Here is a 19,518-nt window from a genome sequence, read left to right on the forward strand (position 1 = left end):
AAGCTGCATTCAGTTCTAAAATATTTTTCCTCTCTAACCAGCTTTAAAGGGCTTTATATATATATATATATATATATATAAAGCAAAATAAAGCCTTCTTTGAATAAATAAAATTGAAACAGAAGATTTGTGGTGCTTTTACATTTTTATTCATAAATTAAAATTTATTTTATAAATTATTGTACTCTCTTCAAATTACTAGTAATGTTTTTCCTTTAAGAGTGAAGCATGAAAAAAATTGTTTGGACCCACCCAAACACAATCAGCAAGCATCTCTAGCATCTATATTGTGCCATTTATCACTAAATAACCAAACCAAACAAAGACAAAAACAAAACAGCTTCTTGAAGAAGTGGCTGATTCCTGATTCTTATTTGTTGCAGGAAATACGCAAAATGACCATGAAACCTCTTATAATATGATAGAGAGCCAGGAAGCTATTAAAGACTACTAAGGTCTTTTCAGAAACACTTGGGAGCTAAAGATAGAATAGTTTGAACTTTATTTTTCTTTATAAATGTATTCTAATTGATAAAAACAAAATGAAAAAGAAAATTCTTTGGGGAAGTATTTTGTGCATGGATGGGATTGGTGGGCCTTAGTGTAAGAAAATTGCCATGAACCTAGCCATTTGTTGTAAGCCTCCCAGATGGCGATATCTATAGGTCAGCTTTTTAGGGGCATCTATTTTTTAGGGAAGAACCGTCCTGTTTTCTGGTTGGATGGGAGTAGTAGATAGTAAAACAGGCTGCTCTGGTGTTTGACACCAAGGGAACTGGGGATGAGGTGGGAATCTTATTTAATGTGTAGACTTTCATTTAATTCCCGTTTTTGGCCTTTTTCTATTATCTACCATATCTGGTTGACTTCTTCCAGTCCCTTGTTGGGAGGAATTGCTTATCTGGGATACAGGAGGTATCCTAAGGAACTGACAGCTTCTTTAAAGCCTTTGTTCTGTTTCCTACTCTGTCCTGCTTTGTTCAGCTGTACAAATATTTTTCAGTTTTTACTCCCAATTGTAGATTAGCTTTTCATCTAATAAAGGTAACATTTGATGAGAAGCATAATGAAGAAACCATGGGCGTGGAATTAGGCTATCTAAATGACCTTAGGAAAATTATTTAACTTCTCTGAGTTTTTTAAAACAATTTTCCTTCCACCCCTGCAAAAAGCGTTTGTTATAATTCCATATTCTCTTCAAATAAATACTCTGTGTATTTTGATTCTGTGTTCAGTTTTAGCTATCTAAAGATTTGAAATAGGCTAGGTGTAGTGGCTCACCATGCCTGTAATCCCAGCACTTTGGGAGGCTGAGGTGGGTAGATCATGAGGTTAGGAGTTCAAGACCAGTGTGGCCAAGTTGGTAAAACCCCATCTCTACTAAAAATACAAAAAACAAGGAGCTGGGCATGGTGGTGGCCCCTGTAATCCCAGCTACTCAGGAGGTTGAGGCAGGAGAACCGCTTGAACCTGGGAGTTGGAGGCTGCAGTGACCCGAGATCGCGCCACTGTACTCCAGCCTGTGTGACAGAGGAAGACTCTGTCTCCAAAAAAAAAAAAAAAAAAAAAATGTGGTTAACTTGAACTGATTTCTTCAATTCTAAAATTTTCTTTTTTTAGACTTTATTTGGCAATTTGTAGTGAAATTCACTATTAATCACACAAATATTGTAGGTAAGATTCTGTTTGAAATGTAGGTAATTATAGGCAACAATTTTTAGTTTTTTTGTTTTTGTTTTTGTTTTTTTTTTTTTTGAGACGGAGTTTCATTCTTGTTGCCCAGGCTGAAGTGCAGTGGCACGATCTCGGCTGGCTGCAACCTCTGCCTCCCGGGTTCAAGTTATTATCCTGCCTCAGCCTCCCAAGTAGCTAGGATTACAGGCACTGGCCACCATGCCCGGCTAATTTTTGTATTTTTAGTAGAGACGGGGTTTCACCATGTTGGTTGGCTAGGCTGGCTTTGATCTACCCGCCTCGACCTCCCAAAGTGCTGCGATTACAGGCCCGAGCCACTGCTCCCAGCAAGATTTTTACATTTGTAAAATTACCCGCTTGGCTAGACACAGTGGCCCACGCCTGTAATCCCAACACTTTGGGAGGCTGAGGGCAGATCACAAGGTCAAGTGGTCCAGACCATCCTGACCAACATGATGAAACTCCGTATCTACTAAAAATACAAAAATTAGCTGGGCATAGTGACTGACGTGCGCCTGTACTCCTAGCTACTCAGGAGGGTGAGGCAGGAGAATGGCTTGGACCCAGCAGGTGGAAGTTTCAGTGAGCCGAGATCTCGCCACTGCACTCCAGCCTGGTGACAGAGCAAGACTCCGTCTAAAAAAAAAAAAGACACGCTTATCAATCGGTATTTGGCAAAAAAAGAAAAAAAAAAAAAAAAAACTTCTAAAGAACTATAGATATATTCTTAATCCTGAAATCATTCATTAGTTTCAATTAAAGTCATTAGGCCTTTAATCCTGTTACTTAATTCCAAATTTGATTAGCAAGCCTTCATCGGAAGATATATATAATAAACTACCTTTATCAATGCTTTTTGTTTTTTTTTTGGCTGCACATGCGGTGGCTCATGCCTGTAATCTGGGTACTTTGGGAGGCTGAGGTGGTTGGATCCCTTAAGCTCTTAGAGAACAGCCTGTGCAACATGTTGAAACCTCCATCACTCAAAAAAAAAAAGAAATTTAGCCAGGCATGATGGTACACTCATGTAGTCCCAGCTATGCAGCCCTGCTTCAAAAAATAAATAAATAAATAAAAGAGGCCGGTGCCTTGACTGACCCTTGTAATCACTGCATTTTGGGAGGCCAAGGCGGGTGGATCACTTAAGTTCAGGAGTTCCAGACCAGCCTCGCCAACATGGTAAAATCCCATCTCTACTGAAAACACAAAAATTAGCCGGGGTGTGGTGGCAGGCTCCTGTAGTCCTAGCTACTTACGAGACAGGAGAATTGCTTGAACCTGGGAGGTGGAGGTTGCAGGTGAGCTCAGATAGTGCCGCTGTACTCTAGCCTGGGTGACAGAGAGAGACTCTGGCTCAAAAAAAAAAAAATAGATAGAAAGATAGATAGATAGAAAGAGAGATTGATTGATTCTGGAAAGCAGTGCAAAATTTATTGTCAAATGAATATAATAGTAACTCACTTCAGGCCAGCCTTGGTGGCTCACGTCTGGAATCCCAGCACTTTTGGAGGCCAAGGTGGACGGATCACCTGAGGTCTGGAGTTCAAGACCAGTCTGGCCAACATGGTGAAACCCCATCTCTACAAAAAACACAAAACTTAGCCAGGTGCAGTGGCATGCATCTATAATCCCAGCTACTTGGGAGGTTGAGGCAGGAGAATCGCTTGAACCCATGAGGCGGAGGTTTTGGTGAGCCAAGATCATGCGCCACTGCACTGTAGCCTGGGTGGCAGAGTGAGCCTCTGTCTCAAAAAAAATGAAACAACTCACTTCAGGGACAAAGTGAGCACTCTAGGTGGGTGGCTTTAAGGTAGCATTTGTTGAGCCCCTGCTTTGTGCCAGGTTTGTATTCCATGCTCTGTTAATTTTTAACAGCTTTTTAAAGGAGAGCAGGATTAATGATAGGAGGTAGGAGCATAATTAAGTTGTAGAATGGAACATAAATCAAAGAACAAGCTATGCTTCGGGGGCTCAGGAGTAGCCCACTGTCACTGGAGAAAAAGGTTGTGGTATGACATGGAAGACAAGGTCAAAAAGTAGCACATATGAAGATGAGCATGCTAGGTGAAGGAATCGGAACTCTTTCCAGGAGAGCAGTGAGAAGCCAAGGAAAGATTTTGACTAGAGGAGTCAAAGGACAGCTGTGCTTTAGGAAGTTTATTCTGGAAAGATGAGGGAGGCCTTTCAGGCAAAGATCAATTAGGAGGTGCTTATAGCTATGAAGGTGTAAATGACAAAGTCTGAACTCGATGATAGCGCAGGAAAGACAAAGGGATAAATATAACACATTGTAAAGGTACATGGCAAATCTAGTCACAGAGGAAAACAAAAAAAAAACCCAAAAAACAGAAACCCAAATTTGAACATACCTGGCCATAAAGATGGCCATTACCATGATTTGTTCAGTAAAAGTTCTTTTTAATTAATTTAAATCACAATTTTATTCATCTTTATTTTGTACGTTGAAATCTCCCAGATAAAGTAAACTGATTAGAAATTATTTAACTTGTTTTAGTTTTTTACTTTTATACTACAGATTATCTCAAGAACATGAGTTGGCATTTACCTTCTTGGTTTAGATGTCAATTTTATGCTAATTTATTTCATTTCCATTGCGAAACAAAAACAGTAGATAAATGAAATCCTCTCTTGCTAAAAAAAAAAATGACTATAATAAGAAAATACAGTCATTCCTTGGTATCCACGGGAGATTGGTGGATATCTGGCCTTCCTGTAAATAACAAAATCCAAGAATTCTCTCAAGTCTCACAGTCAGCCCTGTGGAACCTGATGTACATAAAGTCAGTCCTTGCCCTCCAGGTCTCCAAAACTGTCAGTTCTGCATCCCAGGAATATTGGTTTTTCTATCTGCAGATGTGGAATGCATGGATATGGAAGGCCAATGGTATCACCATTAATAACATCAATTAAAGTTAGTTAATGTTCACTGTGCAGACCATATGAATTTAGTCTCTGCCTACCTGAGTTGTGAACTTCATATAAAATTTAAGAGAAAATAGTTACAACCTTTGCATGCAAAGTAATATCTGAGCTGAAATATGAAATCAAATAAATTTTGATGTGGGAGTATTTTGTTACTGAATAAAAACTAATATATTTTGTAATGTTTTGCTGTCTCACTGTCCTTTGAGGTTATATTTGTTGTTTTAGCCAAAAGTATCAATATATGGGTTCTGACAGAATCCTTTGAGTTGGAAAGGATACATAAATTGTATTAATGTCAAAGAATATCTTGATTTCAGGATGCCCCTAAATCGGGTACTAGTTGCAGCTCTCGCTGTTCAAGTTCCAGACAGGATTCTGAGAGTGCAAGGCCAGAATCTGAAACAGAAGATGTGTTGTGGGAAGACTTGTTACATTGTGCAGAATGCCATTCATCTTGTACCAGTGAGACAGATGTGGAAAATCCTCAAATTAATCCATGTGTGAAAAAAGAATATAGAGACGACCCTTTTCATCAGGTTGGTTTATGGTTTGGGCTTATGTGGAGTTATCAGTCAAGCTTCTTTGAGTTTATGTTCAAATTTTACAGAGGTGAAGAAGCAGCTTACATTCAAGCTTATATTTCTATAATTTTTGTTATGTGAGCTGTGGTCTGGCTTCATCAAAACATAGAATCTCAGTACTTACATTGTGGTTGTTTATGTTCCTGAAAAGTTACTGGTAAATTGAATTTTGTAAGTCAAATTGTGTGTTAGGTGCATTAGTACTTCCTTACACAACACACTTTATGGCTAGATGAATGTACACCTTGGTCTAAACTTCACCTATAAGATTATATTCACAAATCTACATCTCATGAATATCAAATTTGTATCTCCAAGTGCCCATAGTAATACTATCCAATGGAAATATTATGAAAGTCAAATATATAATTTAAAATTTTCTGGTAGCCTAATTAAATTTTTTTAAAAGGGGAAATTAATCCTAATGCTTTATTTAGCTTATTAGATTCAAAGTATCACATCAACTTATAACATGAAACATATCAATGAAATATTTTGTATGTTAATCCTAAATCTTCAGAATCCAGCATAAACACTTCTCGTTTTGTACTAGCCACATTTCTTCTTTTTTTTTTTTTTTTTTTTTTGAGACAGAGTCTCACTCTTGTCGCCCAGAGTGCAGTGGCCTGATCTTGGCTCACTGCAACCTCTGCCTCCAGGTTCAGTGATTCTCCTGCCTTAGCTTCCCGAGTAGCTGGGATTATAGGCGCCTGCCACCATGCCTGGCTAATTTTTGTATTTTTAGTAGAAATAGGCTTTCACCATGTTGGCCAGGTTAGACTTCAAGTCCTGACCTCAAGTGATTTGCCTGCCCAGACTCCCAAAGTGCTGGGATTACAGCAGTGAACCACTGTGCCCAGCCAGACTAGCCACATTTCAAATGTTGAATAGCCACATGTGAGTAGGGTACTATATTGGACAGCACAGTTTTATAGGATATCTTTATTTGAATGTCCTACCAATACCTCAAGTTTAGCCAATCCTCCCTCATAAATCTGTTTTTATTGTTGCACTCAGAATTTTGATGAATGACCTCTCCATTCATTTAAAATTCTCACTCTTCCTCACCTTATCTCTCTTATCCAACTTCTCATCTAATTCTGTCAATAAAACCACGTAAAGTCAGAAAACAAGAAAAAAAAAGAACTTTCAATCTGATAAAAGAGTAATGCATAGCTATCAAAGAACCTTCTGCTATAACAATACCATAGGCTGGTGGCTTAAAACAGCAAACATTTATTCCTCACAGTACTGTAGCCTAGGAGTCCAAGATCAGGGTGCCAGCATGACTGGTTCTTGGTAAAGGTCCTCTTCCTGGCTTACAACAGCTATCTTATCCTTGTATCCTTCCTTACATGGTAGAAATAAGGGAGCTCCAGTCTCTTTATCTCTGTCTGGTTTTGGTCGGAGTTAGAGTGATTTAAACTCCATATTAAAGAGGAAAATATCAAGAATAGCAAAAACAATTTTGAAGAACAACAGAGATCTTTCCCTACTGGATATAAAAATTTACTTTAAATTTAATACTCTCAAGATAGTATGGTATAGATATATAAACATATATACCAATGGAACAGAATAGAAAACCCAGAAATAGACATGTGTTTATAATGGATCACTAATATGAGATGATAAGTGGCATTACAAATCAGTAGAAAAAGAATGGATTATATGGTTATGAGTCAAATGATGATACATATGAAAATATATTCCAAATAGTTTCTAAAGGTGAAAAGCAAAACTAAAACATTTAGAAGAAAATATAGGAGAAAAATCTTTGTTACTTCAGTTAAGAGAAGAATTTTTAAAAACAAGATATAAAAAGCTCAAACAAAGATCTAGGGTGTGGCTATGGGAGTAGTTTAGAGTCCCTAGTAATGAAGAAATGAAAAATGAAAAAACAGTGAACAATCCTTGAAACCATAGGATGTTGAATGAGTCATCTGCATATTCATCTAAGTCACTGAGACTAACAACTGGAGTTGAGATTGAGGGAAATGCCTGTGAGTTATTTTCCTAGAGATGACAATAAACAGCATAAAAGCAGGGATCATGTGTTCTCAATATTGTATCACACAGTGTGAGGTACACAGTACGTATTTAATAAATATTGAGTGCTTGAAACAAAATTAAATTTTTTCAACACATGCCAATTAGGCCTTTCTTAAATGATTTTAAAAATTGTTTTATGATGTCTATGCAGAGTAAATTGTTCCTACTCTGCTGCTTTTTTGGTAAGATAAAATTTGTTAGTGTTCTACTCTGTATATGTAATTATGGTATTCTAGGCTTATATTGGTTTTGCTTTTAGATTAAAAACTTGATCGTAGACAGATTTTTAATTCTCAGATTTCAAAACATAAAGCTCATGTTTTTAGTTTTACTAGTAGCTAAGTAATGGAAATTAGTTCCCTTTACTAAAAAGCTGCGTCTTTACTAAAGTTAGGTTTGGAAGAGCTTTGTCTGCCTACCATAAAGATGGAAAAATCCCTTCTCATGAAAACACACTGAGCATTTGAATTAGTATGTTCTAATCAGAATATTTCCGAATGTGTATCTTTGTTTTATTGTTTGTTTTATTTTATTTGTAAATAGTAATTGAAACATTTCCAAAGGAGAAAACTTTTCTCCTCTAGACCTCCTCTATAGCTGAATATATAATAACATATAAATCTATATTCAGCTGAAATTCATTTTTTACTAAGTATAAAGCTTTAAATGGCTGCATTCCCCCAGTTGGAAACACCAGTATGTGATTGTCATGGTGAATTTATTTGAAATAAAACATGCCACCATTTTAGCATTAAGGTTTTCAGATAGTTTTGAATTAACAAAGGAGCAAAGCAGTTGAGATTTTAAATAAGGAAAAAGAATAATCGTTTTAAAAGTTACAAATTTTTGGAGCTGTGATGCTGTTTACAAAGGAAAAAAAAATTAAGTTCTAAATTTTAGTTTGAAAATGTATTTAGAGACCAGGCACCATGGCTCATGCCTGTTATCCCAGCACTTTGGGAGGCTGAGGCAGGCAGATCATCTGAGGTCAGGAGTTTGAGACTAGCCTGGCCAACATGGCGAAAGCCTGTCTCTACGAAAAATACAAAAATTAGCCGGGCGTGGTGACAGGTACCCGTATCCCAGCTACTGAGGAGGCTGAGGCATTAGCATCACTTGAACCCAGAAGGCGGAGGTTTCGGTGAGCCAAGAACTGCATCACTCCAGCCTGGGTGATAGAGCGAGACGCAGTCTCAAAAAAGAAAGAAAGAAAATAAGAAAATGTATTCAGAATAACCTGTGTGATAAAATTATAAAATGGAATGATCTGCTCTGATGTTTTCCCTGATTCTTTTTAAAAAAGTATTTCATGTGATGCTGTTCTCCACACTGAAGACATGATTCAACAAGACTGTTTTTCAGTGTACATTTCACACACATGCGCACACAGATAGCAGTCTTTTAGTTTTTATTTTTTCAAGTTTCTACACACAACATTGAACATATAATTAAATCTTTTAAAATTCAGTTTCTAGTTGCTGTCTTCTCTTTTGCCTTTTGGCTTTCTAGAAATAATATCAGATGCTGGTTAGAGTAACTGGGAAGCAGCTAGATATAAAAGGAGTACTTTTGGAAGGACAGTGAGAATGTCCTGATTTCTTGTTTCTGTCTCTAGATGGGGTTTCTTGGTACTGATATTCCTTTCTTCGTGTAATTAGGAAGATCTTAATTTACTATTCCAGACTGAGAGTTTTAAAAACTCTGTAAATCACTGGTTGAAATCTGTTGCCTCTCAAGCTTAACAATTCTTTCCTTTTAGCTTCTTGTACTTCTTGTTTCTTGCTTTTTGATTCCATTATGTTTAACAATTATTAAATTTCTAAAGAAAGTTTGATATGTATTTTGCTACAGATTCTTTCTTTCCCAAAGTGGAATATTGTGTTTGGAGATAAACTAGGAAATAACATTTGAGAAATTAAATTGGTAGTTAATAGCTAGTATCTTAGCACTTTTCAGGACCTCCAGTAGTGAAATGTATACCATGAAAGTTAAAGTATATTACAATCCTCTATCTCTGGAAAAGATAAAAATTGTCCATCTCTCTTTCTTATTGAATTATTATTATTCAACTTTAGTTGAAATTAATCAATGCAATTTACTCCCTTTAGAGCAAAGTGTTAAACGTTTACAAGAAACTTTCTTTACCATATTTTAATCACATTTTGTCTTCTAAAGAATAAATGTACCTGGAGTAGATTCTTCTGTTCATTGTTAGAATTTGTTTTTAATGGAATATATTATAAAATTTTAATATTAGAATGCCAAAGATCTATTGATTATTTTCCTGAGATTGCTACAAATGCCAAAACTATCATTTTTAGAAAATGTGAGAAGTATATGATTCCTTAAAAATATGCTAGAAATACTACAATGTAAACAAGTAAACTGACCTCTCTCTGGGTCTAATCTTTTAGTGTTACTTCTCCTTTCGAAGTCTGATTATGTAAAGGTTTAGTGTGTTATTAATTTTGTTGCTATCATTAACTCAACTGCTCTGTTTTGGGGCTGGGCACGGTGGTTCACACCTGTAATCCCAGCACTTTGGAAGGCAACAGCCGGTGGATCACCTGAGGTCAGGAGATTGACCAGCCTGGCCAACATGGTGAAACCCCATCTCTCCTAAAAATAAAAAAATTAGCCATGTGTGATGGCGCACGTCTGTAGTCCAAGCTACTTAGAAGGCTGAGTGCTTCAGTTTTGTACCATTTGCTCTATATGGGAAAAAAAAAAAAAAGTTGAATTGATCCTTTGGAGAAATGCTGGATTAAAATATCAGAAAAATAACCAAGTCAGATATTAAAGGTTAAGTATGTAAGGAAGAGTCTTTTTCGGGATAAGTCTGTAGCACTAAATAGTCTTTCAAAGAGATTCAAATCTCGGATGCCATATTCTTTTTCAATGAATGATCATAAGTTGGAAAATGGTTACTATGAACTAGTTGATATCCATTTGTCTTTTAGCATTAGTATATTGCAGCTATGCAGACTGATTAACAACTAAGTACTTTTACTGACACGTTTTAGTATTTTTTGAACTTAGATTGTCTAATACTTGTTACAGAAAGTTCTCAACTTGTACAGTTTTATAACCATGTAACTTCTTATGATATATGTTCAATTATCTGCCAACTAATTTTAAGATAGAATTTTAGTGTCTTAAAATTGTGTGTATAATAAATATATTAGCTATGCACAGATCTATATGTTTCATTTATAAAACATACATTGATGTTTTTAGGTTTGTTAAAATTGTATGTGTATATGGAGATATATATTCTATTTTATATGCACACATTTTATTTATTAAATGTGATCAATATCTGTCCTAATTTTTTTTTTTTATAGAGTCATTTGCCCTGGCTCCATAGTTCCCACCCAGGATTAGAAAAAATAAGTGCTATAGTATGGGAAGGTAACGATTGTAAGAAAGCAGACATGTCTGTACTTGAAATCAGTGGAATGATAATGAACAGAGTGAGTTTTTAAATTTTATTCTTGTAGTTCAAGGATAAGACTTAGTGATTATCAGTATATAAGATAATTACTGGAATCTTATATTAGTAACCTGCTGACCTCATTTCTTTACCCTGAAGAAAAAATTTGTATGTGTATATTTGTTTCTGTCTGTGATTTAAACCATGATTTGTCACCAAACCACTCTTCGTCTTTTAGTGTTTTCATTTATCTGACCAAGAATACAGGATACAGTCTATAATTTTTCTCTTTTATGCTATTCTTTCTTTTGAAATTCAGGAACTTGTAGATGTATGCAGGTGTTAATAAAGACTTTTCTTGGGACTAGAGATTGTTGTTACAAAAACTTTAAAAATAATTAAAAAGTCTTATTTTTCTGTATCATTCTTACTGATTCATTTATTTAATGGTACTTAAAACATGAAAAAATTAAACTAGTAAATTTGCATTCATACTTGCTTGTCTACTTAAATATATAGAAGTAATGCAGATAGTGGTAAAAGTCTTGAGTAGTTTGAAGTCTAATGCAAATACTGTAGATTTAAATTTTATTTCCTCTTATTTCTTTTATCTGATAATTACTGATTTTTAAAATGTGTTGATTTCTCTGGACTGTTTTTAACTTATAGTTTCTAAATTTCTATGGTGCATTATTATGCTAGAACTCTTGTCCACACTTTATATAAGACAATAATTAAAATAACTGGGTCTAGAAATTAATAATACTCCCTATTACATATCTCAGTGTGAGCAATTAAAAACACTTGACCAGGAAGTCTCTGGAATCTTGGATCTAGTTTGTGCTCTGTAACTTAATTACCTGTGAACTGGCAGATCACTTAACTTACAGTGGTCTCATTTATCTAATACATAATATAAAAAGTTGGCTACATGATATTTAAGATCCCTTTTAGTTCTGCCAGTTTTGCGCATTGGAAACTCTTACATTGTCCCATTATCTAATACCCAGGTTTTTGTTTTTGTTTTTATATAATTCCTTTACCTTTTTCCCTTTCTATTTAATTTTTTCCTTCTATCATCTCTCTTCTAAAATGCTTTTAGAGTAGACTTTTATTTATATATTGGACTATTCAAAGAGAAACATAAGTGGCTGGGCATGTTGGCTCATCCCTGTAGTCTCAACACTTTGGGAGGTAGAGAAGGGATGATCGTTTGAGTTCAGGAGTTCAAGACCAGCCTGAGCAACATAGTGAAACCCTGTCTCTACATCTCTACAGAAAACAAAAAATTAGCTGGGGGTGATGATGTACATCTGTAGTCCCAGATACTAGGAATGCTGAGCTGGGAGGGATCACTTGAGCCCATGATTGTGCCACTGCACTCCAGCCTGGGCAACAGAGTGAGACCCTGTCTCATAAAAGAAAAAAGAAAACCCCAAGGTACAAATGTATGAAATAAGTGTAATGCTACGTTTTTTCTTAAATGAATTAAATTTAAGTGGATATAAGATCTCATTCTCTTTAATATTGCAGTATTTGTGAATATTTCTAACTTGAAATAATGAAATACATAAAATTTTTTTTTCAAGATCTGGATAAGACAGTCAGTCCTTTTGCCATCTGCTTAGTGAATTAGAGATCTGATAATGAATTGTTTTTAAGATCTGAAGAATTAATGACATATTTTATGTGTAGTAGGTTCTCAAACTTTATTGGGATTCAAATTACTCATATATTAAAGTGAATCTATTTTAACAAATGATTTCATATTGCTATAAATAATTAATTTCACTGTAGATAACATTTATAATTTTATTTTTCATTTCTCTCTCTCCCCCTGGATTCCTCAAGGTGAACAGCCATATACCAGGAATAGGATACCAGATTTTTGGAAATGCAATCTCTCTCATACTGGGTTTAACTCCATTTGTTTTTCGACTCTCTCAAGCTACAGATTTGGAACAACTCACAGCACATTCTGCTTCAGAACTTTATGTGATTGCATTTGGTTCTAATGAAGATGTCATAGTTCTTTCAATGGTTATAATAAGTTTTGTGGTTCGTGTGTCTCTTGTGTGGATTTTCTTTTTTTTGCTCTGTGTAGCAGAAAGAACTTATAAACAGGTGGGTATAATGTAGACTTCTGAATAAGAATATTTTATTCTTTTCATCATACTAAAAGTATTCCTGAAGTATTTTATTATTTCATTATATCATTTTTACCTAATTATTTTTCTTTTTTGCTTTTATAGTACTTAACCAAATAAAATCTTAACAACTTATATTTTGTTGATTTTTGTTTTTCTGTGGTAATCTACTTGAAAATTAATCCTCATCTTAATCTTTTTTAGCGATTACTTTTTGCAAAACTCTTTGGACATTTAACATCTGCAAGGAGGGCTCGAAAATCTGAGGTTCCTCATTTCCGGTTGAAGAAAGTACAGAATATAAAAATGTGGCTATCTCTCCGTTCCTATCTTAAGGTAGAATGGGAGTGATAAACGTAGTTTTAACATGCTGGCCTCTTCTGATAGTTCCTGTTTCTTTATCAATATATATTTGTCTCTAGATATGTAGTAAACAACTTTTACTCATTCAAAAGCTGGATTAAGGATTTTGTTTCTACTAGACTGGTTATCACAAACCAGCAGAGGGAGCCTGCTACTTAAAAAAGAACTTAAAAAACAATCTAACCAATAAGTTTCCTCACAGAAGTGACCTATTACTATTTTAAAATATTAGTTTGCAATTCAGTGTCATTCTTTTCATGTCATTATTTTACTTTAATCTTTTAAATAATTTTCCTAATTATGGAAGTGTGATATAAAAACCCTGGAAGGAAAAGGAAAACATCTAAATTGTTTTTAGAAAAACACTTTTTTCCTAAGGATTACTTCTTGTTATTGCATTAAGTAGCAGTAGAATGTCATTATATGTGGAGTAATTCTGTGAGTTCCAATGATATTTATTCACAACACTGTCTATATCTTAGTAGAGTTGACCAAACGACTAGTCATCCTCTGACATACCTAGATCTTTCATGCTTTATATTTTGAAATACTAAAGAAGTAAAAAAATTTGCACTATTTATCTACTCATATTTTAAAAAAATCATTGTTCTGTTTATTAATTTAACTTGTTAAATTTAGCTCACTTAGTGTCACTGCTGCAAATTGGCATAGATATTCTTTTCCTCACTATGACATTTCTGTAGTATGGAGGGATGAATCTGAACTTCGTTGCTTGACTTAGTATTCATCCAAAATTTTCCCCATTGTCAACCCTAAGCAGGTGTCACATTCTTATTCAGTAAACACTTATTTATGTTAACCATGTGCCATTCACTGTGGATGAGATGAAAGCCCCTACCCTCATACTTAAGCTTATACTTCAGTAAAGGAAACATGTAAGCCCAGACCTAGGAATTATCCTTGTTTAATCTCTAGCATCCAGTTTATCACCAATTCCTGTCTTTTCTGCTCCCAAAATACGTCTTGAATCCATTTGCTTCTCTTTATTCCATTTCTACCACCCTCATTGAAACCATCAATCATCTGCCTTGTGCTACTGCAGTTACCTCTTAATTGGCATTCCAGCATTCACATTTCTTCCTTTCATTCCTTTCTTCAGTCTGCCACCAGTGAACTTTTAAAAATGTATGTTTGGCCCTATATTCTTAAAACTTCTTGGAGCTTCCCCATTGCTCTTAAGATAAAGCACAAAATCTTAACAAGGTTTATGATGCCCTTTATGATCTAGGTGCTGCCTTATTCACCTGTCTTCTTGTCTCATTTTGAAACACCCTCCTTCCTAACCCACTACATTCCAGCCACGTTAGACTGCTTTGGTTCTTTACGTGAGCTGTGATCCGTCCTGGTTTATGTTCTTGCACATGCTCTTCCTTCTATCTAGAACACTGCCATGTGCTATCATACCCCTGCCCCTCCCTCTTAGTTTGGTGTAAATATCACTTCCTTAGGGAGATCTTCCCAGATCCACACTTGTAACCCTCAAATCTAAATGAAGTCTCCCTGCCACATATCTCAAAGCGTCCTATATCTTTCCCTCTTAGCACTCATCACTATTTATCACATCTATCTGGGATTATGAACTTGATGTCTCACTCCCCTCCTAGTTCCTGTGAAGGTAGAGGGACCATGTGTTGTTCTCTGTTGTTGTCTTTCTAGCACCCAGCACAGTATCTAGTTCTAAGCAGGTGCTTAAGAAACTTTGTTGAATAAATGATTTGTGTTTGACAAAATAAAGTATTCAAAAGTTATACTAATAATTTTATGCCATGTAGATACAGATATCCTTTTAACTCTGTTGCAAATCTTCACGAAATCATAACACTTTATTCATCTAACTAATTAGGTATATTTAACATTGTGGGCTATGATCAACTCATGGTGATGGGTCAACATCTTTATTGAAACCATGGAAATTATCTGCTAATTAGTAAATATATTTTAAAATGTTTCCTTTTCTCCCCTCCGCCCATGCCCCACAGCGTCGAGGTCCTCAGCGATCAGTTGATGTAATAGTTTCATCTGCTTTCTTGTTGACTATCTCAGTTGTATTTATCTGTTGTGCCCAGGTGAGTTAACTTGCTCCATGTAGAAATTAACCAGATGCATAAATACTACCTTTAGATTAATAAATAATCAAATAGTAATATAAGTAAAGCCTAGTTAGAAAAGTAAGTTTTGAAGTTATCTTTTTGCAGTTTTTTTTTTTTTTGGTAGAATAAATAAGTACAACTTACCTCTACGCCATGAACAGTGAGCATGTGTGCTCAAATGTCTGTTGAATGAACAGAGATTAATTAATTTTTGCCTAGAACCCTTCTCATTATCTTTACTTTCCAAAATAAACATATGGGTTATGAAATGGTCCCATGAATGCTCAATTTATTCATGTTTACTGTTCTTTTATTTCTTATATCTGAATTGTTACTGTGATTTAACTGCTGCTTACTCTGAAAAAGAAATTTTAGTGACCCAAATCAGTTAGGAAATACAAAAGTATCTCAGGATATGCACTGCTATAGTGCAGGGGAACATGTTCTCAGGGTCTCCTCAGGGCTGTGTTGTGGGCCATGTAATATTAAAAAATAAGTTTAAAAGTATTAAAATTTTAAAAACAAAAATAATCAAACATAATGCAAACTTCCATTTCAAGTAGCATGACATGCTAGATTACCTGGAAATTCTTCTACTTTAAAACATCAAACAGGTCAAGCACAGTGGCTCACACTTGTAATCCCAGCACTTTGGGAGGGCGAGGAGTGTGGATCACCTGAGGTCAGGAGTTTGAGACCAGCTCACCCAACCAACATGGCAAAACCCTGTCTCTATCAAAAATAGAAAAATTAGCCAGGCATGGTGGCAGGTACCTTTAATCCTAGCTATTTGGGAGGCTGAGGTGTGAAAATCCTTTGAACCCAGAAGGCAGAGGTTGCAGTGAGCTGAGATCCTGTCACTGCACTCCAGCCTAGGGGATAGATCCAGACTGTGTCTCAAACAACAACAACAAACACACCAAACAATGCTGGGGGGAACCTTCAGCTTTTTAATGTACATATTGTATACATAACTGAGTTCATAAGATAATAAAAGGCCAAAAATGAAGATAAAACTGAAAACCAGAGCATTTAAGAATAAGCATTAATGCCATGGCAGCCTGAGGATAAGAGAGTGAGGTATGTTGCCAGTCTTAGTATTGTATCCCAGAGACTTGAAATTTTATGCCCATGTAGGACAGGAGATGAGGCCTTGACCTGCATACCTCCCCACTCAAACTGTGAAGTCAAACCCTCAAAGATCTATAGTCAGTGAAAAGCTGGATAAGAAAAACAGTCTGCTCACCAGCACTGGAAGACAAGAAGGAAGCTTATCTGACTCTGGATGGCAAGGATGGGGGAAAAGTCTCTTCTAAGAATATATAATTATAACTCTGCCCTTATTACAGGTTTAGGGTTCAAATTGACGGTATACATCTTGTTCTATAACAGTACACAGAGGGGTCCTAGGCCCCTGGATACCTGACAGAAGCAAAATCAAGGTTGTTTGGGGGGCATGCGACTTCAGCCTAGACCTCACGGGATCCATAGATAAAGCTCCTTCTGGTGTCAAAACAGGAAGAAACAGTCTAACATGAAGGAGTCAACAGATAAACCAATAGCAGGATTAGATCTCCAGCTATTTCAGTTTGATCAGGCAGAAACTAAGTGTTTACAGTGATGAAAGACATAGATAACACTGGGAAAAAAGAACAGATAAGTTTAAAAAAGAACTTCAAAGGAATGAAAAATATAATCATTGACTTTTGACTTTTGCTTTTCACTGCTGGAACAAAGTCATTGACTTTTAAAACATAGTGAACAGAATAAATAGCAAATTAAAGACAGCTAAAGCCATAGTGAACTGAGAGATAAAAGAAATGACCTAAAATACAGGACAGAGACACAAAGATGGAAGATGTGAAAAGGAAATTAAGACATTTGTGTCAGATCCAACATATGTCTAATAAGAATTCCAAGAGGAGGTTGGGTGTGGTGGCTCACACCTGTAATCCCAGCACTTTGGGAGGCTGAGGCAGGCAGAGCACTTAGGGTCAGGAGTTTGCTACCAGCCTGGCCACTATGGTGAAACTTGTCTCTACTAAAAATACAAAATTAACCTGGCATGGTGGTGCACACCTGTAATCCCAGCTGCTCCATAGGCTGAGGCACGAGAATTGCTTGAACTCAGGAGGGGGAGGTTGCAGTGAGCCAAGGTCGTACCACTGCACTTCAGCCTGGGCAACAGAGCGAGACTGTCTTAAAAAAAATTGAAAAAACGAATTCCAGGAGGAAAATGCTGAAAAGCAACATTTGGAGAGATAATGACTAAGAATTTTTCTGAATTGATGAATTTTTTTTTCAGGCACAGGATGTTTATAAAACTTTCCCATATATTAGGCCGTAAAGTAAAAACTAATATCAAATGTCTGATACTGTACAGACCACATATCTAGCTGTCATATAGTTAAAGTAGAAAAGAATGATAGCAACAAAAAAAGCTTATATATTCGGAGATTTAAAAACATACAAATAATACATTCTTTAAAAGTAAAAGAACACTATTAAACTGTAAACTACTAGCACAGTTGAGAATTTTTTTAAGACACTAGTATGAAGTGCTTTATGTCATTAAAGTTGAAAGCATAAGTGGACAATATTATAGAAATGCATAATCTATTAAACCTGACTCGAAAAGTAATTGAAAACCTGCAGAGACCTATAACTGTAAGTAGTTTAAAATTTTAATAGTTTAAAATATGCCACCAACAAAAATCTTCCATACACATATGGTTTTACAGATGAATTTTGTCAGATATTAAAATAGATAATCCTAAACTTACACAAAAGATCCAGTCAATAGAAAAAGGGGATATTCTTCAGCTTATTTTATGAGGCTAGTGTAACCATGATGCCAGTACCATAGAGCTAGTATGAAAATGGGAAACTGAGCTGGTTTCACTTATTAGATACAAAATTCCTTAACAAAATACTAAGAAGGTGAATCCAGAAAGTGAGTGACAATAAATATGCCCTAACAAAGATAGTGTATCCCTGGAATGCACATTTCAACTTTAGAAAATCCATTAATGCAGTTTAAGCTGATTAAAGGAGCAGAAAACATGCAATCATATCCATAGATGCAGAAAACAATAAGTTTTCAGTGGACATTCATGATACAAGGACTAGGAAGTATTGTCCTTAATCTGATAAAATATATCTTTTAAAATTTGGAGCAAGTATTATACATAATGATATCACCTTAAAAGTTATTTACTTTATGGGCCGGGCGCGGTGGCTCACGCCTATAATCCCAGCACTTTGGGAGGCCGAGGCGAGTGGATCACGAGGTCAAGAGATCGAGACCATCCTGGTCAACACGGTGAAACCCCGTCTCTACTAAAACTACAAAAAATTAGCTGGGCATGGTGGCGCGTGCCTGTAATCCCAGCTACTCAGGAGGCTGAGGCAGGAGAATTGCCTGACCCCAGGAGGCGGAGATTGCGGTGAGCCGAGATCGTGCCATTGCACTCCAGCCTGGGTAACAAGAGCGAAACTCCGTCTCAAAAAAAAAAAAAAAAAAAAAAAGTTATTTACTTTAAAATTGGGAATAAGACAAAGTTACCTGCTTTACCTCTTCTAGTCAGCGTTTGATGGAGGGTATTAATCAGCAAAGACAGGCGAAAAAAAGTGGTCTAAAGTTTGGGAAGAAAAAAATAGACTATATGATTGTTTACATAGAATATCCAAGTGACTTTACAGACATATTATTTAAAATATATTTGTTAGATCAAGATTTTAAAAAATAGATACAACAACATTTTAAAAATCAATTAATTCAACTTTGTTTCCATAAACCAAAGATCAGCAAACTTCCTCTGTAAAGGGTCAGATAAATATTTTAGACTTTTGTCTGACACATATAATCTCTGAAATATATTTTTGTCTTCTAATTCCTCTTTCTCTTCTTTAATTACCTTTGAAATAATATGAAAAGTATTTTTAGCTCTGGGGCCAGACAGACAGAGGCCTAAAGGTAGATATGACCAATGGACCATAATTTGTTGACATCTGCTACACACACAAACAGATAATTGAAAACTGTAAATACTGGCCAGGCACAGTGGCTCATAGTTATAAACCTAGCACTTTGGAAGGCCAAAGTGAGTGGATCCCTTGATTCCAAGGGTTCAAGACCAGCCCGTCTAACATAGTGAGACCTTGTCTCTACCAAAAAAAAAATTATATAT

At 35.7% G+C, this 19,518-nt stretch overlaps 1 protein-coding gene across 8 annotated transcripts in view; it reads left to right on the plus strand.

The window, feature by feature from the left end:
- PHTF2 (putative homeodomain transcription factor 2) overlaps positions 1 to 19,518 on the plus strand; it is a 171,416-nt gene that overhangs the window by 141,189 nt on the left and 10,709 nt on the right. For 5 of the 8 annotated variants that reach the window (XM_032276420.1, XM_032276423.1, XM_032276419.1 and 2 more), the window contains 5 exons: positions 4,959 to 5,177; positions 10,619 to 10,747; positions 12,559 to 12,831; positions 13,059 to 13,190; positions 15,218 to 15,304. In XM_032276420.1, coding sequence (XP_032132311.1) covers positions 4,959 to 5,177; positions 10,619 to 10,747; positions 12,559 to 12,831; positions 13,059 to 13,190; positions 15,218 to 15,304 — 840 coding nt within the window. Of the gene's footprint in view, positions 1 to 4,958; positions 5,178 to 10,618; positions 10,748 to 12,558; positions 12,990 to 13,058; positions 13,191 to 15,217; positions 15,305 to 19,518 lie in introns of those variants that run through there. The other 3 variants (XM_032276425.1, XM_032276424.1, XM_032276426.1) reach the window with 2 other exon arrangements.

This window comes from Sapajus apella, unplaced genomic scaffold (genome assembly GCF_009761245.1).
Source record: "Sapajus apella isolate SASKATOON/1434 unplaced genomic scaffold, GSC_monkey_1.0 scaffold7, whole genome shotgun sequence".
NCBI lineage: Eukaryota > Metazoa > Chordata > Mammalia > Primates > Cebidae > Sapajus > Sapajus apella.